The sequence below is a fragment of the Erythrolamprus reginae genome, chromosome 4 (genome assembly GCF_031021105.1).
Source record: "Erythrolamprus reginae isolate rEryReg1 chromosome 4, rEryReg1.hap1, whole genome shotgun sequence".
Lineage (NCBI taxonomy): Eukaryota > Metazoa > Chordata > Lepidosauria > Squamata > Dipsadidae > Erythrolamprus > Erythrolamprus reginae.
This window is the reverse complement of record NC_091953.1, coordinates 103,158,862-103,185,457: the sequence shown is the minus strand read 5'-3', so window position 1 is coordinate 103,185,457 and position 26,596 is coordinate 103,158,862. Positions and strand designations below refer to the sequence as shown.

Sequence of the window (26,596 nt, the reverse complement as noted above, 5' to 3'; positions counted from 1 at the left end):
GACAGTTGTATTTATCAACTTGAGCTCCTAAAGGAGGTAAATAATCCATCTCATCCCCATACTTCAAGAAGCAGTTGTCCTTAACAGTCTGGGAATTATATTTAGGGGTAGTGATTTCTGACAGTCTCAAAATGGGTGAGCAGTGTGGTCGGGCAGTAGGAAAAGCAAGTAGGATGCTTGGCTGCATAGCTAGAGGTATAACAAGCAGGAAGAGGGAGATTGTGATCCCCTTATATAGAGCGCTGGTGAGACCACATTTGGAATACTGTGTTCAGTTCTGGAGACCTGACCTACAAAAAGATATTGACAAAATTGAACGGGTCCATAGACGGGCTACAAGAATGGTGGAAGGTCTTAAGCATAAAACGTATCAGGAAAGACTTAATGAACTCAATCTGTATAGTCTGGAGGACAGAAGGAAAAGAGGGGACATGATCGAAACATTTAAATATGTTAAAGGGTTACATAAGGTTCAGGAGGGAAGTGTTTTTAATAGGAAAGTGAACACAAGAACAAGGGGACACAATCTGAAGTTAGTTGGGGGAAAGATCAAAAGCAACATGAGAAAATATTATTTTAATGAAAGAGTAGTAGATCCTTGGAACAAACTTCCAGCAGACGTGGTTGGTAAATCCACAGTAACTGAATTTAAACACGCCTGGGATAAACATATATCCATTGTAAGATAAAATACAGGAAATAGTATAAGCAATCTATAATCCTAACATTGCAATCAATCAATAAAATGGCAAATACACTTCTAAGGGTAATATTCTTTCTATGATGTCGCTCCTTAATTGCCATCTGTTTTATTTTGTTTAATTCTGTCTTCAAGGAATTAATCCTATGACCTTCTCTGAGGTCTTGGGGTGGCTTACAGCATGTGAAAAACAGTACACTTCTGTAATCCAATAATAACTAAAAACAAACAGTCTAAACCCCCAATTTAATTTAAAAACAATCATTTCCAATCCACCAGCATAACTTCAATTCCACATACAGTGGTACCTCTACTTAAGAAGTTTTCTAGATAAGAACCAGGTGTTCAAGATTTTTTTTGCCCCTACTTAAGAACCATTTTCTACTTAAGAACCCGAGCCCGGAAAAATTTACCAGGAAATTTGAGGCCCGGCCAGTTTTCTGCCATCCCCCCTTTAAACCTGGTCATATCGGGCTGTTCTGGGCTGCCAGAGGAGCCTTTCAGTGGTGCTTAAGGAGGCTTTGGCAGCCCAGAGCGAATGGAACCTTTTCCTTTCTCTGGGCGCTGCCTCACCCTCTTTTTTTTTTTTAAGCCTTAAAGTTTTGGATTTTTTTGATTCCCCTCACCTCACCTTCTACCTTCGGAAGCGACTGTCCTCCTCCTCTTCTTCCTCCTCCTCCTTTTACCCAAATTCCGAGCTTTTCTTTCTTTCCTACATTGATTCCTATGGGAAAAATTGCTTCTACTTACAAACCTTTCTACTTAAGAACCTGGTCACGGAATGAATTAAGTTCTTAAATAGAGGTACCACTGTGCATCCATTCATAGGCAGGGACTGATGATTAGTGTCCCCAGGGGTGGGCTTCTGCCCGGACAGGGAGGGACGCAGTGGGGTAGCAAAAATGGAGCCCCACCCCAGAGCACCCAATTTGCACTGAAAGATGTTGAAAGAAAATGCAGGGTGTCCTGCCTAAGCCATGCCCCCAGTGTGGTAGTAAAATTTTGGTAGCCCTTCACTGCCCAGGCCTGTTGACACAAGTGTGTCTTCAAATTCTTACAGAAGGCAAGGAGGGTGGGGGCAGTACAAATCTCTGAGGGGAGCTGGTTCCAGAGGGCTGGGCCCCCCACAGAGAAGGCTCTTCCCCTGGGCTCCGCCAAGCAACATTATCTAGTTGACGAGACTTCAAGAAGGAAGTTTGTTCCAAGGATCTACTACTCTATTATTTTATGAAAGAGTAGTAGATCCTTGGAACAAATTTCCAGCAGATGTGGTAGATAAATCCACAGTAACTGAATTTAAACATGCCTGGGATAAACATATATCCATCCTAAGATAAAATACAGAAAATAGTATAAGGGCAGACTAGATGGATCATGAGGTCTTTTTCTGCCGTCAGTCTTCTATGTTTCTATGTTTCTAAGGCCGACTCTATGGGACCTGACTGGTCGCTGGGGATCATGTGTCAGAAGGCGGTCCCGTAAATAATCTGATCTGATGCCATGTAGGGCTTTATAGGTCATAACCAACACTTTGAATTGCATTTGGAAACTGATCATCAGCCAATGCAACCTGCAAAGTGTTGGGGGAAACATGGACATACCTGGGAAGGCCCATGACCGCTCGCATGGCTGTATTCTACACAATCTGTAGTTTCTGAACGCTCCTCAAAGGTAGCTCCATGTAGAGAGCATTGCAGTAGTTGAACCTTGAGGTGATAAGGGCATGAGTGACTGTGAGTAGTGACTCCCTGTCCGAATAGGGCCGCAGATGGTACACCAGAGAAACCTGGGCAAATGCCCCCCTCACCACAGTTGAAAGATGATGGTCTAAAGTCAGCTGTGGATCAAGGATGCCCGTTTCCCCCCCCCCCCCACAGAGTAATGGACAAGACAGATGGAATTGTCCTTGGGAGGCAAAACCCTCAGCTACTCCATCTTGTCGGTGTTGTGGTTACCTCTGGCCCAGCTCCTGCCCCAAGGACTGTGGATGTGGGGGAGACATCCACATGCCGCAGGCCTGTTTTGCTCCCAGTGGAATCTGATGATGAAGGCTCCTCTGACCAAGAAGACATGAGTGACAGGGAGGAGGAGAGTGTGGCAGACAGCTCAGAAGGAGATCAATTATCTAGCTCCTCCTTGGATTCGGAACAAGAGTTAATGATACAGCCACGCATGCAGAGAGCGATGCATAGGCAGCAACAACTGAGAGATTATTATCAAAAGAAATGAGGCCACCTGTGGTTGGGTGGGGTTGTGGTAATTAGTGAGGCTGCTATAAATAGCAGCCTGTGGGTTTGGCTATTGTGGAAGATTATCTGATCGTTGTGTTTCGTGCCTGCCTTGCTGACTTAGACCTTTGTGCACTGATTTTTCCCCCCGGTTTGAAACTAAACCAGAGCAAAGTGTGTTTCACTTTGTGAAAGAAGGACTGTGAACTGACTCACAGCTGCAAGCTAAGTACCTCAGAACTGATAAGGGACTTGTACAAATTACCAGCTTGTTTGGAGACCAATGCTCTTTGCTATACAAAAAGAGAGCTTAGTCTATTTGGATTTTCAGTATAAAGAACATTATTTTGAATTTTCAAACGTGTGTGTGTCTGAAATTTGTATCTGTGAATTTTCGGGAGGATTCTACCAGAGACCTCGACAGAACAGTCAGGGTTGAGTCTGAGCTTGTTAACCACCCATCCAAACCCTAACAGCCTCCAGACACTGGCACATTACTTCCACTGCTTCACTGAGTGGACATGGGGTAGAGATGTATAACTGAGTATCATCAGCATATTGATGGTAACTCATTCCATGCACTTGGATGATCCCACCCAGATGTTAGGAGCCCGATGGTACGCCATCTGATCAAAATCCCAGGCCTGCTGAAGAAGCCAGGTCTTTATAGCTTTTCAGAAGGCCAGTAAGGTTGTAATTTACAGTAGATAATTTACAGGTTTATAGTCATGGGCTGATATTTTTACCAGACCACATTTAATCCTCCTGCCTGCACTGGAATTCCTTCTTTTTCCTTCTAGACTGATAAAAACACATCAACTTTATTTTTCTCATCACTTGGGCCAGAAGGGGACAGTTGTTGATTCTATCAATTTATTTTTAAAAACAGGTTTCCTGGAAGTAAAACTAGTGTTACAGGATAAGATAATGAGAGACAATTTTGCACACATTGAATTAACTTCGAGTCTATTTTGGAATAGGATTAAAACAATTCTGGATACTCTGGCAGAAAAAGATAATTGGGTCTACATTCCATAGTTTTTCTAACTCTGATAATATGAGTTTGGAAACTGGATACGGGAGAGGTTCATGAATAATGCATGAACAAAATTGATGTATAATATAAAATACATGCTGCAAGAAACGAGCGGTTCTAACACCCAAAAATGTTTGTGATTGATGTCCTGTTAGCATTCTGCTCTGGTTTATGGGGAAGGGGAACGCTTCCTAATTATACGAACTATTTTGCACAGTGGATAGTGAGTTGTGTGTTACTCTGAACTAATCTGTAAAGTACCTCAATTTGAAAATTTCAATTTACATCAGTAAGCCTGTAGCATTATTCTTAAAAAAGTAAAAACTGCAGCTCAATTTCTGTTAAAACAAAACTGATTTGAGTCTTAAAAGTATTTTGTAATGTAGTTTTAAGTTTTCAAAGTGCTCCGTATGGTTTGTTTTGAATCCTGCAAAATTTGTATTTTGATATTGTAGATAAAATGGCAAATGTTAAGAAAAAAGAGCTTGTGTAAGGTCACCTCATTAAGGAAAAAGGTCACAATGAACTAATGATTTTCTTATGTGTCACATTTGTTTAATCAAGATTTACTGCATAAAAACAATTGACTCCATTCATGTTAGCCTCAAAATTGAATCACAGAGTTTGGCTTCACCGTTATGTGTAAACCATATGCTTTGACTCATTCTTTGCTAGTTGATATGCACCAGCTCTTTATAAAGGAAGAATTTAATTTTGACTGAAATATCTTCTTAAAGAACTGGCAACTAATCAATAAATGTACATGTAAGAAATATTAAAGTTCTAAGCACTTTTGGAACTTTCATTTTTGATTTAGTGCAAACTTCTTATAAAATACTGATAAAATGTCAGGCACTGTTATTCTTACAATATGCAATATGTTAGAGTGGTGGGGTAGCCTCGTGGTGAAAATGCTCCCATTTAGAAGGTTGAGTTCAATCCTGAACAACGACTAGGATTGAACTTTTCTCAAGGCGTAGAGAAAATATCTGCTGCAAACTCTGCTTAGGCACCAGGAAGGGCATTTGACCAGTAAACACTCAGTTCCTTTCAGTTCCCCTGACTCTACCCCGAATTAAGGGATTGCAGGGTTGTAAAAAAGGAAAAATGTATTAACATTATTCCTAGATATTCAATACAATAATGTAAAATAATGTAATGATGGCAAACTAATAATGTGTAATGTTTTGCATTTGAAGAATTCCAAATAATATCTTCCAATATAGTGCAAAAAACAATCCCTTTTGGTTTTAACATATTAAAATAATACACGTTCCAGATGAATATGTTCTATATGGTTTGAACAAAAAACTGCTAGTGTTCTCCATGTTATGCAATGTACATATTAAAACAAACTGAATTTTGTATTATCAAAATTTATTCTTCATATACTTCTACAATTTGCAGACCTTAATTTCTCATGTACATCTACCTGTAGTTATGAAAATGCAACCTATACACAAGACACTGGTTTTTAGTATTTAGAATAAAAGAATTACATCACCTGTAAGTTGTCCAAATTTTACATTGTGCTCCAATGTCAAATAATATTTACAAATTCTTGTATTTCTATTACTGTGACACAGAAAACAGTGCCTAACATTTCTGAAATTGCTGCAGTGATAACAAGTTTCAGCTGTTTGAGGAATACATTCAAAATATTTTCTGTGATTCTCAGATGGATTGTGTAGGCCTACGTTTCAGATGAACATTTAAATACACATCTACAAAAATACCACCTCAGCTATAAATATGACAGAGCAATTTAAATATGTTACAGAGCAAACACTTTAGAAAGGATGAAGGGGATGATGGTTTTTGAGATATCATACAATAAAGTTGAAATTTGTTCATGTTATTTTAGTAAGATTTGTAATAATATTGGACTTCGGACACTATTCTGCATCACAGAATTTTGAACCTTTACATAATCTTTGCTAAAATTATAAAACCTTTAGTGCTATAATGCAGAATGTCACTTTGGAATATTTATTTTGCTACAAGTAGTATGTTGGTAAGACACCAGTGGCCTTCAACCTACTGAAATAAGAAATCCTCAAATAAACCCTTTTCTTCGCAGTTTGCAATGTTTAACAAAGGCACCTGTAATTATAGCTCATAAACTAAAATTGAAAACACAATTACATGTTTTTCTTGTGTGCATAAAAAAAGTACCAAAGTAGTGTAACAGTTGTACAGTAACCAGTTCTTTGCAATTTAGGGGGGGGGGTTTCTAGCAAAGTTTTTAGACCCTATTATATAGCTCAATAAGATAGTGTTACAACTTTTGTCAAACTCTTCTCATGTTTCTGATATATATAAAAAACAGTACTACAATTTTTTTTTCAATTTTTCAGGTAGAAATTATACTTTACACATTAGTTGGGTATAGATAGCTGCCTAGAATGCTGAATTTTTTTAATTAAAAAATGAAGTTGAATTACCAATATATGATCATTAGATAACGATTAACATCCAAAAAGATAATTGTAATGACAGAAGGGACAGCTATATGCCATTTTTCAATTTGTGGTAATTGTGATATTATTGTAATATCTTTTAAAAAACAGTAGTATAACTATTGTTTTAGAATTGCAATCTGCCTTTAATTGAGTATAAAACTAACATTTCCAAAATATTCGAAAACTAATTTGGAAATATGCTTTAGCTAGTTCTGCATTTATTTGGCAGCATTGAATTGTTAATAGTTACATAAGCAGCATCTGAGGACCAGCCCAGATATTCTTTGAAGAAAAAGTGCTAGTACACATTTAATAAAAATCACTACATTTGGAACAAATATTTTTAAAAAATATTACTAACTTTCCAGACACTATTACTGTTAAAGTAAAAAATGTGTTTAATTTTCACACTATAAAGAATTCTGTGCTTTTTAAAAATCACAGGTTTTGTTCACTTAAAAAAAAAGAATTGTAAAACAAAATGTAAGTAATAAAAGAATCTCTAACATTCTGTAACATGCATCAGCAAAAAATCATGTGCTTTTTGATTTCTGTATTTTATATATCAGTTAGGATAAGCGTTCACCTACGTAATTTACATTTCACTTCCAATTATATAAATATGGATTCTTGTGGAACTGCTTGATTTTATCTGTAGAAATATTTATGTACATATTTATAAGCTAAGTGCTATATTTATTACCATTTCGCTACACTAGACAAGTCTTCCATTGTCTCCCTATCTCTGAATCAGCAATGTTCCAGAATGCTAAGAGATCTACGGTACTTAAGGTTTTAAGATTTTTTCTTAAATTCTAAATTCCCATTTCATAGTGAACAAATTAATGGCTAAACACTAGAACTAATATTCAAGACAGCTTATCCAAATGACTATATTGTTTACAGAAATGGCCTCATAAAAAGAAGCATGCTACATGCTCATTAACATTGCTGTACTGTAACCATTCAAGTGGAATGTTTAAATTATTTTTCAAATTAAATAGTTTTCAGGTGTAGGACAAAAGTTGATCAACGTCTTGTTTCACAACAAAACCAAATTAACTTTGTCTATTAGTACCACATTTTCAAAGGCATTGCACTCAGTAAGTAAACCATAATCAAAGGTCAGAGCTCAAAAGTACCATTAGAAAACGTTACAAATTAGGTGCAATGGGTATACTATAAGTCAATGGCACAATTCCTGTCAAGTTTAGATTCTGGATAACTAATACAACCTATACCAGTTTGTCACATAACATTTTGTATCAATTTCCCAATATATGCATCTTAATTCATGTCTATTCCATCAAAAAAGGCATGGCAGCAGAGGTTGCCTTGCCATGCTAATGTGCATGAGAGGTGACAGAGAACACTTGGAAAGGCCAGTAAGAGTGGTTAACTGTCCCCAAGAGCCATTTCTTCCTACAGATATACTCCCTAACCAGTTTTAATAACCTGGTTCACCTGATTAGGGTAATCCTGGAAATTGTCCTGCATGGCAATCAGCAAGACAATCACATTTGCCAACTGCAAATCCTAAATTCCTTCTCTGCAAATATGCAGACAATATTTCATTTGGCTTTTAAAAAAAACAAGTGTGTTGAACACTTTGACAAAAGTAAAAAATCATGAAGAGACGTTAAAGTGTTATCTTCTCCCCAACATTGATTTCTATGTGTGATGAATTTTAATAAGTACATGGACTGGTTTTCTAGCTCGCAAACCTCCATCATACGAGAGCTTAATTTGATGGAGTCCACACATTTTATGTTTCAATAGATATTGTCTACACTGGAGAAACGGATCTTACCATGTAGTCAACATAAAACTTGATCCTTGCTTTTAAAAAAAAAACCAAGTTTATTTTTTTAAAAAAGTTTTAAGCTTGGGTTCCATTATGAAGCTCTAAAATATATTTAATCTAAAAACTTCCAACCCCAAAATATTTAAAATTCTATTTAAGTCTGCTTGTAAACTAATCCACCTTTAGGGTTGGTTTTTAAAACCATCCTAACAAAGGACACCTTGGTCCTTTTTTTAACCAAATATGTTGGATTTAGGTCTGAGCTTGAAGGAGGCTTTGAGGGACTTTTCTTCCTCCTCCTCCTCTTCTGCATCCCCCCTGAAGGAAGGGGTCGTGTGGATGATTTGAGTGTGGAACCGGATTTTGTTGAGACGGGGTTTTATCCTACCGCTGCCCGAGGTTTTCCTACTGAGCTCTTTGCTCTTGTGGGGGTCTCCCGGTTCTCTCTCGTCCCCATGGTGATGGCCGTGGTGGTGGGAAAGCTTGTAAGTAATGAGGTTAGAGGGGAGCACTCGGGAAAGCCTCCAGCGGCTGCTGCCGTTGGAGGCCCCGCTGTCGGCCTCGTCCTGCAGGGCCCCGACCAGGCTGCGCACCTCTTCGGTGGTGCCCCGGCTCAGGTAGTGCGAGGCCTTGCGGCCGCTGTAATCCCGAATGTCCACGTCGGCGTCGTAGGCGCCCACCAGCAGCTTCACCACCTCCAAGTGGCCATGCATGGCGGCCAGGTGGAGGGCGGTGTAGCCGCCGCTGGTGCGAGCGTTAACGTTGACGGGCAGGCCCTGCCGGTGGGCGAAGTTGACCAGCCGGGCCAGCAGTTCGGGGTGGCCCAGCTTGGCCGCCCAGTGGAGGCACGTGAAGCCCGTGATGAAATCCCGCTTGGGCAACAGCGCCGGCTCGCAGCTCAGCAGGCTCTCCAGGCTCTCCCAGCGCCCGTCCGAAGCGCACAGCATCCAGGCGTGCTCCAGCGGATCCAAAGCCACCGAGGCCCCCCCGCCGCCACCCTCGTCCTCGGCCGACGAAGACGCCAATGAGGCACTGTCCGAATCCCCGCCGCGGCTCCCTCCGCTGCTGCTGCCGCCGCGCTGCAAGAGGCCCCCGCGCTTCTGCTGAGGGGAACTGCCCACCATCCGCTCCCGGAATATCTTGTGCCCACACCTGGGTGTGTTGGCGCCGGTGGAGGCTCCGCCCGCCGCCGCGCCGACAGTCGGCCTCGAGTCTTCTTCGAGCAGGGCCTCAACGGCGTCCCCGCCGGGCTTCTCCTCAGGCTCGGCATCGCCCGAGGGCAGCGGCGCCGTCGCCGCCTCCTCCTCGTCCAGACACCGCGGGCCGCTCCGCTGCTCCACCCGGCTGCCGTCGCCGCCGCCTTCTCCGGGGCTCTCCGGGCTCGCCAAAGGCGCCTGAGGGATTCGGGGCAAAAGCGGCGCTTCTGAGGCGTCGGGCGGCAGCTCTCCAGGAGCGGTAGAGAGTTCCCCCCCTCTCGCCCCCTTCTCTCCCTTCAGAGGCTCGGCGCCGGCTTCTTCTTCGCGGGCCGCTCCTCCATCCTTGTTGTCCCCGCCAGGAGCGTCAGGGGGACGCGGCGGGTCCTCGGGGGGCCCGACAGCTGGAAGCGGGGCCGCCGCCGTTGCCGTCGCTTCGGCTTTGCGACCGCGGTATTTCTTGCGCAACTGCACATACTTGGCCCCGGAGCCGGGCTCCTGCCGCACCGTGGCCACGGCATTGACCAGCTCTTTAAAGCGCTCGCGGGCCCGCCCGCGGCTCTCGGGCTCCGGCGAGGCGAGGAAGCCGCGGAAATGGTCCAACAGGTCGGCGTTGCGAGCCCGGCCTCCTCGCTCGGCCAGGAACCGCAACACCGCGTCCTGGTCCAGCTCCCCCGGCGCGGCCATAGGCGCCCGCGGACCGTCGATTCCGAGCGCTAGCCTTCAGCGCGGGATCCCCTGAAGACTCCTTCGCTTGGGCCGCCATGGCATTGTCGCCGTCGCCGCCAGACTGCCCGACGGCATCGCTCGAGTCCGGCTTTCTCCCTCTCCGCCCTCTTTCGGTTGCCGGACCCTCTCACCGAGTGCGCGTTTCCCCCCCCCCCTCGCTCACGTGACGCCCGCGAGGGAAACAAGGGCGGCGCCTATTTTGCCGTTTTCAAACCGTCCTTTGAATGAAAATCTCGGCGCTTTTGGGGAGGCTCTAAATTCAGAAGCTCGCCGCTGAGGCGGCAAGGTCGGGGCGCTCGTCCTAAACCACGCCCCTTCGTGTGGCCCCTCCCATATTAAGCGAGGAGGTTTCCTACCGCCGTCCCCAGTAGAAGAGAGTGCCACTCTTTCCCCTTCTTCTGCCCCCCTCCGCTCCCAGCCTACGTCCGTTTGAGGTTTGGGCAGCATCTTCTGCCGTCGGGACGGGATTGGCTGGGCCTTTGTCCCGCCCTCCTTTTCCGCGCGGGCCTCTCCTCGCCACCAGTTACATTCCAGCTGTTGGGATTGGAGTTGGGAGTTCGACGCTGGCTCCCCCCGCCCTCCCTCCCCTCCTCCATTGTCTTGGGCGCGCGGTAACCCCTCCCCTCATGTCATGGCTTCTTCCGATGTGGCTCGGCAGCTGGTAAGTCCCCGGGTGTGGGCAGAAGGGAGAGCCGGCCTCGTGAATGGGCAACAACGGTCCCTTTCTCGGGCCGAGGCCGCACGCCTGCTTTGTAGGGTAGGTTAGCTCGTTGGATTCCCGGGCTTACTTTTTAGCAAAGGGGAAGTTGCAATCCACGAGAGCCGTTTCGCCCCACATTGATTTCGAATGGGCGAAGGATCGGGCCTTAAATTATCCCCAAAAGGGCTCTGTGGAACTCAGATTCTTTCATTCATCCCATAGAAACGCTTCCAGCTTCACCCATCACTTTCTTTCTTTCTTTCTTCTGCTCCTCCCTCCCTCCCTCCCTTCCTTCCTTCGTTCCTTCTTTCCTCCCTCTCCCCTCCCTCTTTCCTTCCTTCCTTCCCAAATGTATATTTTCTTTTATGTACACTGAGAGCATATGCACCAAAGACAAAATCCTTGTGTGTCCAATCACACTTGGCCAATAAAGAGTTCTGTTCTATTCTATTGTCTCCTATTCTATTCTATTCCTTCCTTATTTATTTGACTTATATGCTGCCCAATCCCTCAGGACTCAGGACTGCTTACAACAATACAATAACAAGTTAAATTCAAATATTAATAGCAACAAAACCCTTAAAACTAAACCACGCTTTAATTATTAAAACAATAAAAAACCCTAGACTGATCAATACAATCATTCCCTCACGCATATCAGTCGAAACTTAACGGCTTTGTGTAAATCCGAAAGCACCAGCCACTTGTCATGTACTGCAGACGAACAAAAATAGGAAAGTTTGCTACCCTGAAAATCAGTGAGCACTGGCTTAGAGTTTTTTTATTTTAAATATTGTAGACATTGCTAGTTAAGTGTTACACTTTTTTTCTCTGGGAATTTGAGGAATTGGACCTTATAAGGTAGGTTTACCTGAGGGATAGTGACTGGCACAAAGTCACTCCCCTTTTTCCATTTTTGTCCGTGGAGTTGAACTTGACTTCCCTTCATTCTAATCCACTGCCTCTAATCAGGATGTTGCATTAGCTTCTGAATGTTCAGGAGATTTACTTTCAAATATAGACAGAGTTCTCAGTTGGTGGTGGCATATTGTTGTGCCTAGGTTAGAAACTATGCAGGATTTGGGTTGGTTAGGACTTGGGTCGGTCTGCCTGCCTGCTTGCCTGTCCGTCCGTCCGTCCGTCCACCCACCCACCCATCCATCCATCCATCCATCCATCCATCCATCCATCTTCTATCATCTGCCTGCCTGCCTGCCTGCCTGCCTGCCTGTTTATTGTGATAATACCAGTTTATTGGATTACACCTGGTGTACTTCACAAGGTCTCTGGGCTCCCGAGGATTCTTCTATATTTTTACCTTATTATTTCCACAAAGTATATGCCACTGCTACGAATTCCTAGATATCCCCATCTACTATTAAAGCTTCACCTAATTTTTCCTTATTTTCCTTTTCTGCTTGAGAAATTACTTGAATATTCATCTTTTAACTTTTCTATAAGACTTTTGGTTTTTTTTCCCTGGAGCCTCTTTGAATTGTATCATTTCAACTTGAACATATAAACTCTACATGTAGGAAATTAGGAGTTAGGCAAGAAAAGTATAGAAGTTGTCTCCCTCACACGTGTATGAATCTAAGTCTTTTGAGTGTTAGAAAATTACCTCTTCGTGTATTAGGCCATTTCATTAGGCCATACTTTTAAATATCTTCAGTCTAAAGTATTACAGCCACAGTATAAAAAGAATCCCTCTTTCAATAGTTATTTGGCAGTTCAGAGAGTGTGCAAATTGTCACATTTACACTTACTTTTAATTTAAGATTAAATTGACATATTAACCAACAAAACTGATGCTGCTGCCCAACGATAATGTAGTTGGAAGACAGTTTCATTGAACGCAATAAAATTACTTTGTGAGTCAATTTGAACAGCATTGCATTACCAGTAGGTTTATGCTGTCAATGTAATTCAGCTATATGTATCTATATGAATGTAAACTTATAGAGGCAATTCAGATAGGTGTATGGGTTTGTGTGACACATACATATGCACATATATACAACTTAATTACCTCTGAAGCATAAGCCTGTTTGCATTTACAATGTATGTATTTGTCAGGTTGCTTGTCATTAAATACAGTCTTTGATTTTCCTCCACACCCAGCACTATTATATAATCAAGTATCCTTTATGCTGGTAATTCAGCATTCTACCCCTTACATTAAAGTAACACCCATATTTTCATCATTTCTCTTTTTGAATCTACTTAGGCCAGTCTTTTTTCCCCATAAGAGCCAAAATTCCTGGTTATGTTAACATCTAGGGATTATAATTTTCTCTTGTTTGTATTTAACTTTTTGTATTGTGTTTGTAATTTGATTCTAATTGATTTTATTGCTGTTTGCTACTCTGAGTGTCACTTGTTTGATATGGGTGGTCATTAGTGATGGGCGAACCCAACGGTGTTCGGGTTCGGCGAGTTCGTACGAACTTTACGCTAAGTTCGGCTGAACCCGAACGGTCCATGGCACCAAAGCTCCGCCCCCGGAATCCCATCGTTTTTTATTTTTATGGATATTTTATTTTTATTTATTTTTATTTTTACGAAAAAGGGCACCGCAGCAAAAATAAAAATATTTTTATTTTTATGTGAAAGGACCTCCCTCTGCTTGTGTCGCCACTGCGGCGTCCTTTCATGTAAAAATAATAAAAAGAATTTACGTGGAAAGACCTCTCTTTGCTTGCGGCGCCACAAGCAAAAGGAGCTGGGGAATCCCACGAAGAGATTCCGGGGGCAGAGCTTTGACGTCACGTATACCGGCAGGTTGCTAAGGACGCCAAGGTGATCACTTCCTGGATTCCATCCTCCCTCCATTATTCTAGTGCCGCCCCCGGAATCCAAAAAGTGATCACCTACGCATCCTTAGCAACCTGCCGGTATATGTGACGTCAAAGCTCCACCCCCGGAATCCCATCGTTTATTATTTTAACGGATTTTTTATTTTTATTTATTTTTATTTTTACAAAAAAGGGCAGCGCCGCAAGCAAAGGGTGGTCCTTTCACGTAAAAAAAAATATTTTTATTTTTACGTGAAAGGACCTCCCTTTGCTTGCGGCGCCGCTGAGGCATCCTTTTTCGTAAAAATAAAAATAAATAAAAATTAAAAATCTGTTAAAATAAAAAACGATGGGATTCCGTGGGCGGAGCTTTGACGTCACGTATGCTGGCAGGTTGCTAAGGACGCCAAGGTGATCACTTCCTGGATTCCGGGGGCGGCACTAGAATAACGGAGGGAGGATGGAATCCAGGAAGTTATCACCTTGGTGTGCTTAGCAACCTGCCGGTATACGTGACATCAAAGCTCCGCCCCTGGAATCTCTTTGTGGAATTCCCCAGCTCCTTTTGTGCCTCCCAACCGGCCGACAGCTCCCCAGTGTTGCATATTTTAGTATAATATGCACACACACGCACACCTTATTTATAAGAGGAGTGTAAGATAGCTTCTAGGTTTAAAAATATATTAAAAGTTGTGGCAATTTTCCACCTAGTTATGAGCAGTCCTAAAATTGCAAAATGAATGTAGTAGGCAAATACAATTAACACCTTCTCGGCAAATATTAGAAATATATATATAAGTAATATTTTACTATCTTTCACTATGGAACCCCCCCCCCCAGATATAATCTATTATTAGTACTATATTAAAATTTAAGTTGTTTATGTTTGGAGGAGAGTTAAGACATTTTTAAAAAATTATACACTGATTTCCTTTGCATAGATTTAAATCTGATTCATTCGCTGTCCCAATTCAACTATGAAATAATTAGATTGAAAAGAGCAATAGTCAGTGATATACAGTACCTACTATGATCTATAGCAGGGCTGTCAAACTCCCCCCTAGATGCGTCACACACTGGCCATGCCCATACTTGGCTTAGCAAAAGGGGGAAAAAATCCCGATATGAGAGTTTCTTGACTAAACGCACTTCTGTCTAAAAGACGGAATACTTTTAACCGTTTCAGCTCAAACCAACGTTCAATTTTACAAAACAGAATTACGTGCCTTCATTCCCTTATAATAATTTTTATATTCTTTAAAATTAATTTGGCATTTATAGTGGTGTGTGTGTGTATTTGTGTTATGAATATAATATAAGCAATAAGATTTTAGGACCTGAGTTTAGATTTTAGGACCTGGGTTCAGATTAGTTTTAAATGTTATAACTTTTTATAATTGGGCTTCAGAATTGTCATTTTGTATTATATGTTGTGAGCCTCCCTGAGTTTTCAGAGAAGGGCGGCATGTAAGTCTAATGAATGAATGAATAAATAAATAAATCACATGACACTGCTGTGACGACATAGTCTGACATTCTGATCTACAGAGTTTTATTTTTCTAAGTTTGACTCCAAACTGTACTTAAGCAATATACAGTAGTTGTGAGTGTACTTGTTGCATAAGAAACGAGCATATTTTGACTACCGTGTAGCACTCTAGATAATAAAGCGTTAGCCTTGGTTATTGTTGTCCACTGTGTACGGCTGATTTTTGAAGTGCATGTGATAGATAAAGAATGCATTCTGTAAAGCTAGTGGCTTCTTCAGGTACTGATTTGTGAAGATTCTACAGAAAAAGGTAATTAAAAAGATGACTACTATTTAAATTCATAGTACCAATATAAATGATTTATAGCGAAGTTATTTAAATGTTCAAGCCCTTCAAAAGATTTCCGTATCACAGACACTTGAGTCACTTAACTTCCTGATTAAAACTTGCATCTACAAGTATGTTCTTTGGCAAAGATTCAGGGACACAGAGAAATAATTGGCTTGGTATTTCTGATACGCTGCTTGCAGCAGTGTAGGAGAGAGTTTACGTCCTGTTTAAAAATGCATATTCAATTATATTTTCATTCTAGAGATTTACTCTTGCCAAATGTACTGTTTTTGAAGTTAAGATTTTGCTTTTTTTTTTTTTTTTAAAAGATAGAATTTGCCAAATGACCAATTGCATTGTTCCACAAAAGGTAAAACAAAATTGTGGCTTCCACTAAGTTTTTATTACTGTATTTTTCGGACTATAAGACACACCGGAATATAAAACACACCTTAGTTTTGGGGGAGGAAAATAAGAAAAAAAAGTCTGCCTACCAGCATCCATCTGGCTAGCATCCTTAGCAAATAGCTTAGAACAGGTATATTACGTTGCATAGCTCTGTTTGAAAGGCTGTTTTTTCAGCTTTGCAAAGCTCCATTTGAGAGGTTGTTTTCGGCCTTGCAAAACTGTTTCAGAGGCTGTTTTCAGCCTTCTAAGGCTCGATTTGAGAAGCTGTTTCAGCCTCTGAAAGCTCCGTTTGAGAGGCTGGATGGGGCTACATTTGGTGTATAAGATGCACCCAGATTTTCACCCTCTTAGGAGAGAAAAAGGTGTGTCTTATACTCTGAAAAATACGGTATTTTAATTTTAAAGTAAACAGAATTTTCAAGCATCATGAATTAAATTAAAAATGTAATATTCCATAATATATACTGTATAATTTTAAAACTAAAAATCACTGTTAAGCTCCAAGTTTTTTATATTGATCATATTTTCATATTTTAAGCTGTTTTAAGTTTTTGATATTGATCATATTTTCATATTTTAAGCTGTTCTTCAGCAAAGAGAACTGTCCCTACTTTTCAATAGGAAGTGTAGAGCATCGGGCCCCAATCTTTCGAGCTCAGTGGACTTGCTGAGGTGGCAGTGGGGCTGAGGATAAGGGATGGTTTGTGCATGTACTCACGGCTTTCAATTTCACACAGATGTATATGCACACGCATACTCACCCACCACTTCCAAAGACTGGTTCCAAACACTAGTTACCTGGTGCAGAGTATCCAGGCAGCAGATACCATGTGTAAAGTTAATCTACTATAGTAGCTAAAATGGATGATCAGTGATGGTGAAGGGTGAGTTACAAATCGGAAGACAATGAACAGCAAAAGTGAAGAAGTAGGGTGAAATGCTTCCTACTTGATTTGAAAGTAGGGTGAAATGCTCCTGGTTTGCTTGTACTTGTTGATCGCCGGAAAGCCGGTTGCAAAAACAGTGTGAGGCTCCATCCACCGCTCGGACGCCGCCATTTGGATTCTTTTACCTTTTGCCCATACCCCTGATAGAAAGACTCTGTTACTAGCTTGTAGGATAATGAAGTACTACAGTAATTGCTGTCTTTATCTTCTACCTGTACAGGTAGTCAGTCCTCAGTTTACAACTACAATTAAACCCAACATTTATTTTGCTAAGTGAGATAGTTGTTAAGTAAATTTTGTCCCATTTTTGCCACAGTTGTTAAGTGAATCACTGTGGTTGTTAACTTAGCAACAAAATTGTTAAAGTAGATCTGTCTTCCCCATTGACTTACTTCTCAGATGGTCATAAAAGGTGATCACACTGCAACCATCATAAATATGGTTCAGTTGTCAAGTGTCTGAATTTTGATAACCTGACAATGGAGATGCTGCATGGTGTAAATGTGAAAAGTAGTTATGAGTCACTAAATGAACTGTTGTAAGTCGAGGACTATTTATATACTTAATGGTAATTTAAGATAGGATGATATTTTTAAAAAAAGGGTTGGAAATTTGGCTTTTAAAAGGGGCTTCAATCTGTTTAAACCCTGCTGTTCTGTTTAAGAAAAGTAACAAATCTTATGTTCCCGGGTCACCCTGACCCGGACCGAAAACTCTTCATTTGCAGTGCTTATGTTTGGTCTTTTTGAAAGCTTTTTTCACTTGGAAAGTAGTCTGAACATTTCTGCACACAATGATATGAAAATTGAAATGAAAAAAGTAAATCTTATTGGTTTATTTTGCGGATATAATGCACGCCCCCCCTGTTTTTGTGAAAAAATTTTCAATTTATGGATAGTTTTGCTTGCAAAATGCATTCTATTTTACTAAAGTTGGTATGGGATTGGTAGCTTGAACATTTCTGAACATAATGATATGAAAATTGAACTGGAAAAATTGATGCATATTGGTTTATTTTGTTGATGAAATGCACGCCCCCCCCCGTTTTTTTTAAATAGTCTTCACTTTATGGATAGTTTTGCTAGCAAAATACATTCTATTTTACTAAAGTTGGTGTGGGATTGGTAGCTTGAACATTTCTGAACATAATGATATGAAAATTGAACTGGAAAAATTGATGCATATTGGTTTATTTTGCACATAAAGTATGCCTCAATTATTTCAATTTATATAAAAATTATGCTGTTAATTTCAAACTTACATACTTTTTTTTAGTAAAATGGATTTGTTTCATAAAATTAGTTCTCTGGCTACAATGTGGTTGATTTTCAAAAGGATATTCCAAATATTTCTAGACAAATATGTATAAACAGTGACAATAATGGCACACAGCAAGGCCGAGGGGGGGTGGCCCTTTTGTGGCAAAAATAAACCAATAAGAACCATTTTTTTCAGTTCATTTATATTTTTCTTATATTCAGAAATGTTCAATTTAGTATATCAAACCTTTTGGGGGAAAATTCCTTAGGGATTTGTAGCCTTAAAAAATAGAAATTGACACGAAATTAAAAAAGGATGGGGGGAGGGGCTTTTTGATCAAAATAAAAATATAAGTCTCAATTTTTCCAGTTCAATTTTCATATCATTATGTTCATAAATGTTCAAACTAGTTTTCCAGTTGAAAAAGTTTTCAAAAAGATCAAATTCAAGTACCTAAAAAAAATATTTTTGGTCCGGTCACATACGAACAGAAACAGATTCAAAGTTATGATTTTTTTTTGCCCAGAAAACAATTAGCCACCACCCCAAAAATATTTTTTGATGATCAGCATTGTTAAATTGAGTAAATGAATGCCTAAGATTTTAAAGAATATTTCGGATTTGGAGCATAAAAAAATAAAAAGTGAAAATGGTTGCAAGCAGCCAAGGGGGGGGGGGGAGGCCTTATTTCTGATGTTAAAAAACCAATAAGAATCATTTTTTTCAGTTCCTTTATATTTTTCTTATATTCAGAAATGTTCAAGCTACCAATCCCACACCAACTTTAGTAAAATAGAATGCATTTTGCAAGCAAAACTATGCATAAAATGAAATTTTTTTCACAAAAACGGGGGGGCGTGCATTATATCCGCAAAATAAACCAATAAGATTTACTTTTTTCATTTCAATTTTCATATCATTGTGTGCAGAAATGTTCAGACTACTTTCCAAGTGAAAAAAGCTTTCAAAAAGACCAAACATAAGCACTGCAAATGAAGAGTTTTCGGTCCGGGTCAGGGTGACCCAGGAACATAAGATTTGTAACTTTTTTTGCCCAGCAAAAACTAAGCCCCCACCCCCCCAAAAAAATTCTCATAGAGAGAACCCCTGAAATGATGAACCAACATGAAATTTCAAGTTTCAGATATGCAGGGAAAATTTTTTACAGGGACTCAAACTTGGCTTCGGGTCACATACGACCCGAACAGAACAGCAGGGTTAAATCGCTTTCCATAACTATTGAGCTTTACTACAAAATAAATATTCTAAACTGGTTGTTCTATTTTAACAGCTTTTAGAGAATGAACTGACCTGTAAACTGGGGTAATATTCTAGCAGTAAAGCATCTGATATACCAATTTTCGTTAAGTACAACTTTCTGTGCATTTCTTTTTGTGTATCAATGATTATATCTAAATTTTGTCTCCAGTCTATTTGTACAGTTTTTTACTAGTAGAGATTCAGACTCCAGGATTTATTAGTAAATTAGGCCTAGCAAATGCTTATTTGAAGAAATTAAACTGAGCAAGGTGTATTGATTCAGTTTAAAAAACCCAATTCATTCTCTTTTTTAGTATTTCAGTAAAAATTTTGCAGTCTACATTCAATACAGAAATAGGCTGGGTGATTTCTTTTCTTGCAGATCAGAGAGACCATGTTTCTTTCTGTGATGGAAGAGTTTTTTCTGTTGTTGAGTCTCATCTATTACGTAGCAGTTTGACCAAAATTTCTTTAAAAGTTTTATAATATAGACATGTGATCAGAATCAATCTTTTATTATGGTCACAGGCAAAGAAAACAGCATAAAAACAAAACAAAACAGGAGAAGACATAATAATGTACTACAAATAATACTGAGATCATCAATGGGTGGCCAAAATCGGCCATTTTTACAGGTAATATAGCAGAACATAAGCTACCTACTGATTTGATAGTAACAGTTGTCCATAAAACAGATCCAAAGTTTTCTTTATTTCTTTTACTTATATCCATTTCATGTATTCATAGCTATGTTTATACTTATATCTGTTATCTAAGGTTGATGAGATTATATGTGTATATGTGTTTAAATTTTTTGCTGATAATGAAAAGGAAGGGAGAAGGTATAGATCTATTTCAAGCTATTTTGCTCTCATCAGCTAGCTATACCCTTACTGGGATTTGAACTTGGGGAGTCTGCCTGTAAGGCAGTAGCTTTAACCTTTAGACCACAGGTTCTTCTCCTTTCAGCTTGTACCACAGTTGTATGTTTATATATATACAGTATATACAGTGGTCCCCCGAGTTTTGCGATCTCGATCATTGCGAAACGCTATATCGCGATTTTTCAACCCAGAAGTAAAAACACCATCTGCGCATGCGCGCCCTTTTTTCTATGGCCACGCATGCGTAGATGGCGCCGGGCAGATCAGCTGCTGGGCGGCTTCCCTGGGTCTTCCCCCTCTTGCTGGCGGGAGGGCGAGCGGCGGGCATCAGCGAGGAGTTTGCGTGGGCGGCGGGGAAACCCCAGCGCCGCTTCCCAGCTGAGTCCTGAAGCCAAACGCGGAAGTTCGCTTCAGGACTCAGCTGGGAAGCGGCGCGAGCGAACGGCGTGGGCGGGCGAAGGGAGGGCGCGCGGGCAGGCAGGCGGCGGACAAGCGAAGGGCGGACAAGCGGTGGGCGCGGCAGCAGCGAGGAGTTTGCGTGGGCGGCGGGGAAACCCCAATCTTCGGCTCCTCGCTGCTGCGGTGGAAGTAAAAACACCATCTGCGCATGCGCAGATGGTGTTTTTACTTCCGCACCGCTACTTCGCGAAAAACCGATCATCGCGAGGGGTCCTGGAACGGAACCCTCGCGATAATCGGGGGACCACTGTATACACTGCATATAATGAGTCCTTATAGAGGATGCAATATAACAGGATAACAGTCCACAGAGGCACAATCTTAGATGATGATGTTGATGATGATATTATCATCATCTAGCTATGCACCTGAAATCATCAACTGGACTTTGGCTGAATCGGAAAACCTGGACCAGAAAAAACACAAACGTAAATATGTACCATTCTTTACATCCACAAAGTGATGGTGTACCTGCCAAGAAAAATAGGCAGAGGGTTATTGCATATCCACCAAACTGAAGAAGAAGAAAAACAAAGTTTGAATGATTTTGTGAACCAAAGTACAGAAAAATTGCTGCAGGCTGTGAAAATGGAGAACATTATAAAAACAACAGAAACAAAGGCAGAATATAAGGAAAAACAGCTGGATGACAGATTAATAGATGGACAACATTTGAAAAACGTTGAAGGAAAATGTGAGGACAACCTTACATGGACATAGCTTAAAATTGAAACCATCAAGAAAGAAACAGAAGGTTTAATACTCGCTACTCAAAAACAAGCACTACAAGCTAATGGCATGAAAGCGAAGATACAAAATTCTAGTGACAGTCCAAACTGCCAACTTTGCAGCGACAAAGGTGAAACTGTATCACACTTTAATATGTGAATGCAGCAAAATTGCACAAACTGATTACAAAGGTAGACATGATCGAATTGATAAATTAGTCCACCGGTCATTATGTAAAAAATATGACCGAAAAGTCATGGGAGTAAAAAGTGGAAAAAGTTACTGAAAATGAGACTGTGAAGATCTTGAGAATCTTTCAAATACAAACAGATCGTCATTTGGAACACAACATTCCAGATATCACGGTTGTTGGGGGCCGAAGAATACAGTTTATTGATAACGCTGTACCAGGAGATGCCAGAGTCGAAGAAAAAGAACCGGAAAAAAATTATGAAATATCGGGACCTGGCCAATGAAACTACACGGCTATGGATGAAACATGTAACAATGATACCCATTGTCATCGGGGCACTTGGTACCATGTCCAAGAATGTCACAAAACACATCAAGAATTTGCAGCTTCCTGCACTAACACCAGTGGAACTGCAAAAAACTGTGCTACTTGGAACATCATATATTTTAAGAAGATACTTGGTTGACACCTAGGATGCTGGCAGCAATCTATATCAACCATTAGCACCAGTCAGTGGTATTTGTGACCCTTTTTTAAATATTCAGTTGATTGGGTTTCATGTTTAATGAATAAAAGAGATAATAATAACCTTTATTGTCGTTGTACATCAAATATACAATGAAATTGGTTTAGCCTCTAGTGGTGCAATCCATAACAGAAAATACAAGACAAGATGAATAATATAGAGAATAATCCTTATACAAGTAATTGGGAGAGGAGGGCAACTAGACATATGTTTCCATATGTACATAGAGTGATTGTAAATGTGTTTAGAAGTCTGACAGCCCAAGGATAGAATCTGTTTTTGAACCTGTTTGCTGGCTGGCTGTACTTCGATGTTTTTTGCCCGATAGTGAAAGTGAAAAGAGAATAATATTCACCCAAACTTGGAAACTAGATCACACCCCATCTACCTTAAACTTTATTAACAAAACTCATGAATGTGCTGAGCTGACGAAAATGACCCTTGAACTACAGGACAAAGAGGAATCAGAGTTCTACAAAGTGTGGAATAAATGGTACATTTGGATGGAGAAAGACAACATATAACTCCATCACGATCCTCTTAACCTTCACCCAAACAACTATCCCACGAACCCATAAAATAACACTACAAATCATTGATAAAAGGAGGAACAAATTCAAAACGATAAAAATTTAAACTCTAACTCAAGTTAGAAACTCATAATTTTCATTTATGCGGATAGTAAAAATCTTAAATGCTGTAGAGTAATCGGGTCAACAGATAAGTTGACTTTATTTACAAAGCTGATAAATTTATAGATTAGAATTCACCTCTTCTTTTCTTTCTTCTTTCCCTTCTCTTTTCTTTTTCCCCTTCTTTTCCCTTCTTTTTCTTTCCTCTTCCTTTTTCTTTCCTTCCCTTTAGTTTTTTTCCCTTTTATATATACGTATATAATTGTGTGCTTTGATTTATAACTATACTCAAATTCATATACATTTGTACCAATATTCGCATAATCCTTTTGCTTTATGTATCCCCTCCCCTATTTATCTTCAATAAAGATTATATTTTCTTTTTTTTTTTTAAAGTGTAAATAGACACTGGCCAGGGTGAGAATCAGCGGTGGGTTGCTGCTGGTTCAGCCTGGTTCTTAGAACCAGTAACACCAGGGTTGGGAGGCTCTGCCTACACGCCCGGGATACTTCTGTATATGTGCAGAAGTGTGTGCGCGCGCGCGTGAGAGAGAGAACCTGTAGTAAAGTGTTTTAGAACCTACTACTGGTAAGAATTATCTGTTAAGTATTTTCCTTATTCTGCTGAAATAGTGAGACTTGGCGATGTCATCCAGTGGTGTTAGAGGGCGACCAATGATTTCAGGTGGTGAATTGATTACTCTCTGTAGTCTCTTCCTGTCCACAGCTGTTAAACCAGTGTTCCATATTGTTACATTATGGCAGTGTTTCCCAACCTTGGCAACTTGAAGATATCTGGACTTCAATTCCCAGAATTCCCCAGCCAGCATTCACTGGCTGGGGAATTCTGGGAGTTGAAGTCCAAATATCTTCAAGTTGCCAAGGTTGGGAAACACTGCGTTATGGGATGGTTTTTTATTGCCCCTCCAGAACTGCTATGGGCATTACAGTTTGCTAGAGTTAGTGCCCTTCGAAATTTGAAGATAGTTATATGCTCAAAGTATCAAGTCCTAAAATCTTAGTTTCAGCTTTTAAAAATTAATTCTTTAGTTTCAGCTTTTTGTAATGGGTTTATTAAGAATCATCTTTTGTTGATCTGCAAAATTTTTTCAATCACCACATCATTTACTTAACACCTGCAGTGATTCCTTTAACAATCATGGCAAAAAGTTTCTAAAATGAAATGCAACTGTCTCACTTTAAGCAAAGGAATTTTGAAGTCCATTGGTGTAAGTTGAGGACTACTCAACTGACTTGTATTGATTTATATTGCTTGTATTAATATTTTTACATTAAAAATGTATATTGAATATATTAAAATTGTATTATTGCAATTTGTATTACTTGTACTAATTTGTATACTAAAAGTCCAAGCATATTCTGCACTGTCTTAAATTTTATTACAAAAGTGAAAAGCTAGAGTAGACTTTCTTTATCAGAGCTCCCTCTTGTGGTTACAAAAATCTTACAAATTCCATAGAAAAATAGAAAATGTTAACCTTGTAAAATGCAGATAAAATAAAGGTGAATGCAAAACAGTAAACCCCAGTAAGGCAAATAAGACAATAATAAAAATAAATTATTTCCTGTTTGTAAAAACCCTTACTGTATCATTGTATCATTGATCTGAGCTCTCTGGATTTGTCACAAAACTGAAAAACCGTAATAAGCTGTCATCTGAAATCTATTATACAACTTTTAAAGTATATTAATACCTAGAATCTTCATACCCAGTATTTAGGTATTCATGTTATGTTATGAAATCACCAGATTCCTAACACAGTGGTTGTTGACTGGTTTTTCTTCATGGTTACGCATACAGAATAACTTGTTTGGGTTCATAATCTTTGATCCAGCATAAGGCAAGATCCCTTAGGCAAGGAAATGAAACTAGTAAGTTTAAATGGAATTTGAAAGAATTCATCTGAGCAATCAGTTTCAGACTTGTAGAAGAAGAGAAAGAATGTGCCATCTCTTGTTTGACTTTGACACTGCCTATTGCTAGGGGAAAGCCTCTACCAGAGAAACTTCAAAGGGGGTGGAAATCACCTATTGTTCTCTGGATCAAGGATACGAGGAATGGAATGATTTTTCCCATTGTTGAATTATCACTGGTGGGATTCTTTGCTTTAGGACAGGGGTAGTTAAAGTTGGCTCTTCTATGACATGTGGACTTCAACTCCCAGAATTCCTGAGCTGGCATCATGATTGCTCAGGAATTCTGGGAGTTGAAGTCCACATGTCATAGAAGAGCCAACTTTGCCTATCCCTGCTTTAGGACAAGCTGGCTAGAGCTGCAAGGAGTTGTTATTTTAACAACAGATCCTAAGTCTTCACTTTTATAACTATTCAAGACATGCGTCTTCTTTTCTTTTGGTACATACATTATGTAATGTGCCAACAGTTTTTCCTCTTGAGTGTATTTAAATCATGGAATTTACATCACTAAATTAGCTGAGTTTTATGATTTAATCTTTCCAGTTCTTGTCTAGATTTGAGTTCCCCGTTTGGGTGTAATATGTCTGTGTACTGGATGGTTTTGGCTATGTCGATCAAATTTGGGTAGATGATGGCTTCCATAGTGGAAAGCCATCTTGGAATTTTGTCGTAGTGTTTATTTTTAATTTCGTACCAGGTTTTTAGTAGTGATTTACGAATCAAGTGCCTGTCAAATATAGTTTGTTTTTGCAATTTATCTTTCCATAAATGCGCATGCCAGCCTGTTTGTAAGTCATGGCCTTCTAATACAAGTATTCTCTTATTTTTTAAGTTAATCCACTCTTTTATCCAAATTAGGCTTGCCGCTTTATAGTATAATTTTAGATCCGGGAGCCCCAGGCCTCCTCTAATTCTATTATCTTGGAGATACACATATTTTATTCTTGGCCTTTTGTTTTGCCAGATGAATTTGGAGATGATTTTATTGATTTCTTTAAAAAAGTTTGGTTCCAAGTTAATCGGAGCTGTCTGAAAAAGATATAAAAATTTGGGAAGAATATCCATTTTTATTACAGATATTCTGCCTAACATTGATATTTGTAGGTCTTTCCATTTCTCTAAATTTTTTTTGGTATCTTGCAATAATTTGCCATAATTGTCTTTTTTAAGTGTAATTGTTTTGTTTGTTAATATTAATCCTAAGTACAGTACTTCATTTTTTTTGTAGTTTGGAGTTTAGTAGTTTCTTCTAATTTCCTAATTTGTCGTATACTCATGTTTTTGTCATTAACATTGTTTTCTGTTTATTTATTTTTAGACCTGCTGAGTTTTAAGGTGAATTCATAGCTAAAGTAAAATTCCGTTCGCCTCTGTTTAAATCTTGGTTTTTGCCTTTTAAGATAATGTCAGTGGCATTAATTATTTTGGTATGTGATCACATCATAAAATATACGTAAGTTATGTAGCAACTATTAAAACATAGGATTTGGTTTTTGGAGATGTAAAGCTAGTAAATGAGTCAAATGTGGGCCCTACATAGAAGAATGTTATACTCTAGTATATTTCTGTAGAACAAACAATGAACTCGTCGTCATGCTAAATGTAGGGTAGTTTGAGAAAGGATTGTGGAACAATCTTAGGATATCCATCCAGAAGTGAAGTCAGTTTGTTTATTCCTGGGGAAGTTGATAAGGATGCTTTTTTTTTTTTTTACAGTTGTTGCTTTTATGGAAGTATATATAACCTTGAACGGGAGAGATTGGTAGGAACACTGAATTTTTAAAAATATGTTGGAGGTAATTTCAAAAACCATTACTATGAGGGACATGTCTGTTCACAAATCACATACCAATGAGATTGTTCCCTAAATCCTTATTTGCAGTTCAGTCTACC

General features: G+C 39.6%; 3 protein-coding genes across 15 annotated transcripts in view; 1 reads left to right on the top strand and 2 right to left on the bottom strand.

Annotated features, from left to right (window-relative positions):
- LOC139166905 (uncharacterized) overlaps positions 1–26,596 on the bottom strand; it is a 984,072-nt gene that overhangs the window by 752,776 nt on the left and 204,700 nt on the right. The window lies entirely within an intron of this gene.
- SOWAHC (sosondowah ankyrin repeat domain family member C) lies at positions 5,325–10,645 on the bottom strand. The gene has a single exon (XM_070751090.1). The coding sequence runs from the start codon at positions 10,108–10,110 to the stop codon at positions 8,464–8,466; it is 1,647 nt and encodes a 548-aa protein (XP_070607191.1). The 5' UTR covers positions 10,111–10,645; the 3' UTR covers positions 5,325–8,463.
- Positions 9,621–26,596, top strand: part of SEPTIN10 (septin 10) — a 56,201-nt gene continuing 39,225 nt past the window's right edge. The window contains exons 1-2 of one of the 13 annotated variants that reach the window (XM_070751098.1): positions 10,515–10,813; positions 19,871–19,977. In XM_070751098.1, the coding sequence (XP_070607199.1) occupies positions 19,948–19,977 (30 nt within the window). In that variant the 5' untranslated portion in view covers positions 10,515–10,813; positions 19,871–19,947. Of the gene's footprint in view, positions 9,686–10,385; positions 10,910–19,870; positions 19,978–26,596 lie in introns of those variants that run through there. The other 12 variants (XM_070751096.1, XM_070751094.1, XM_070751100.1 and 9 more) reach the window with 12 other exon arrangements.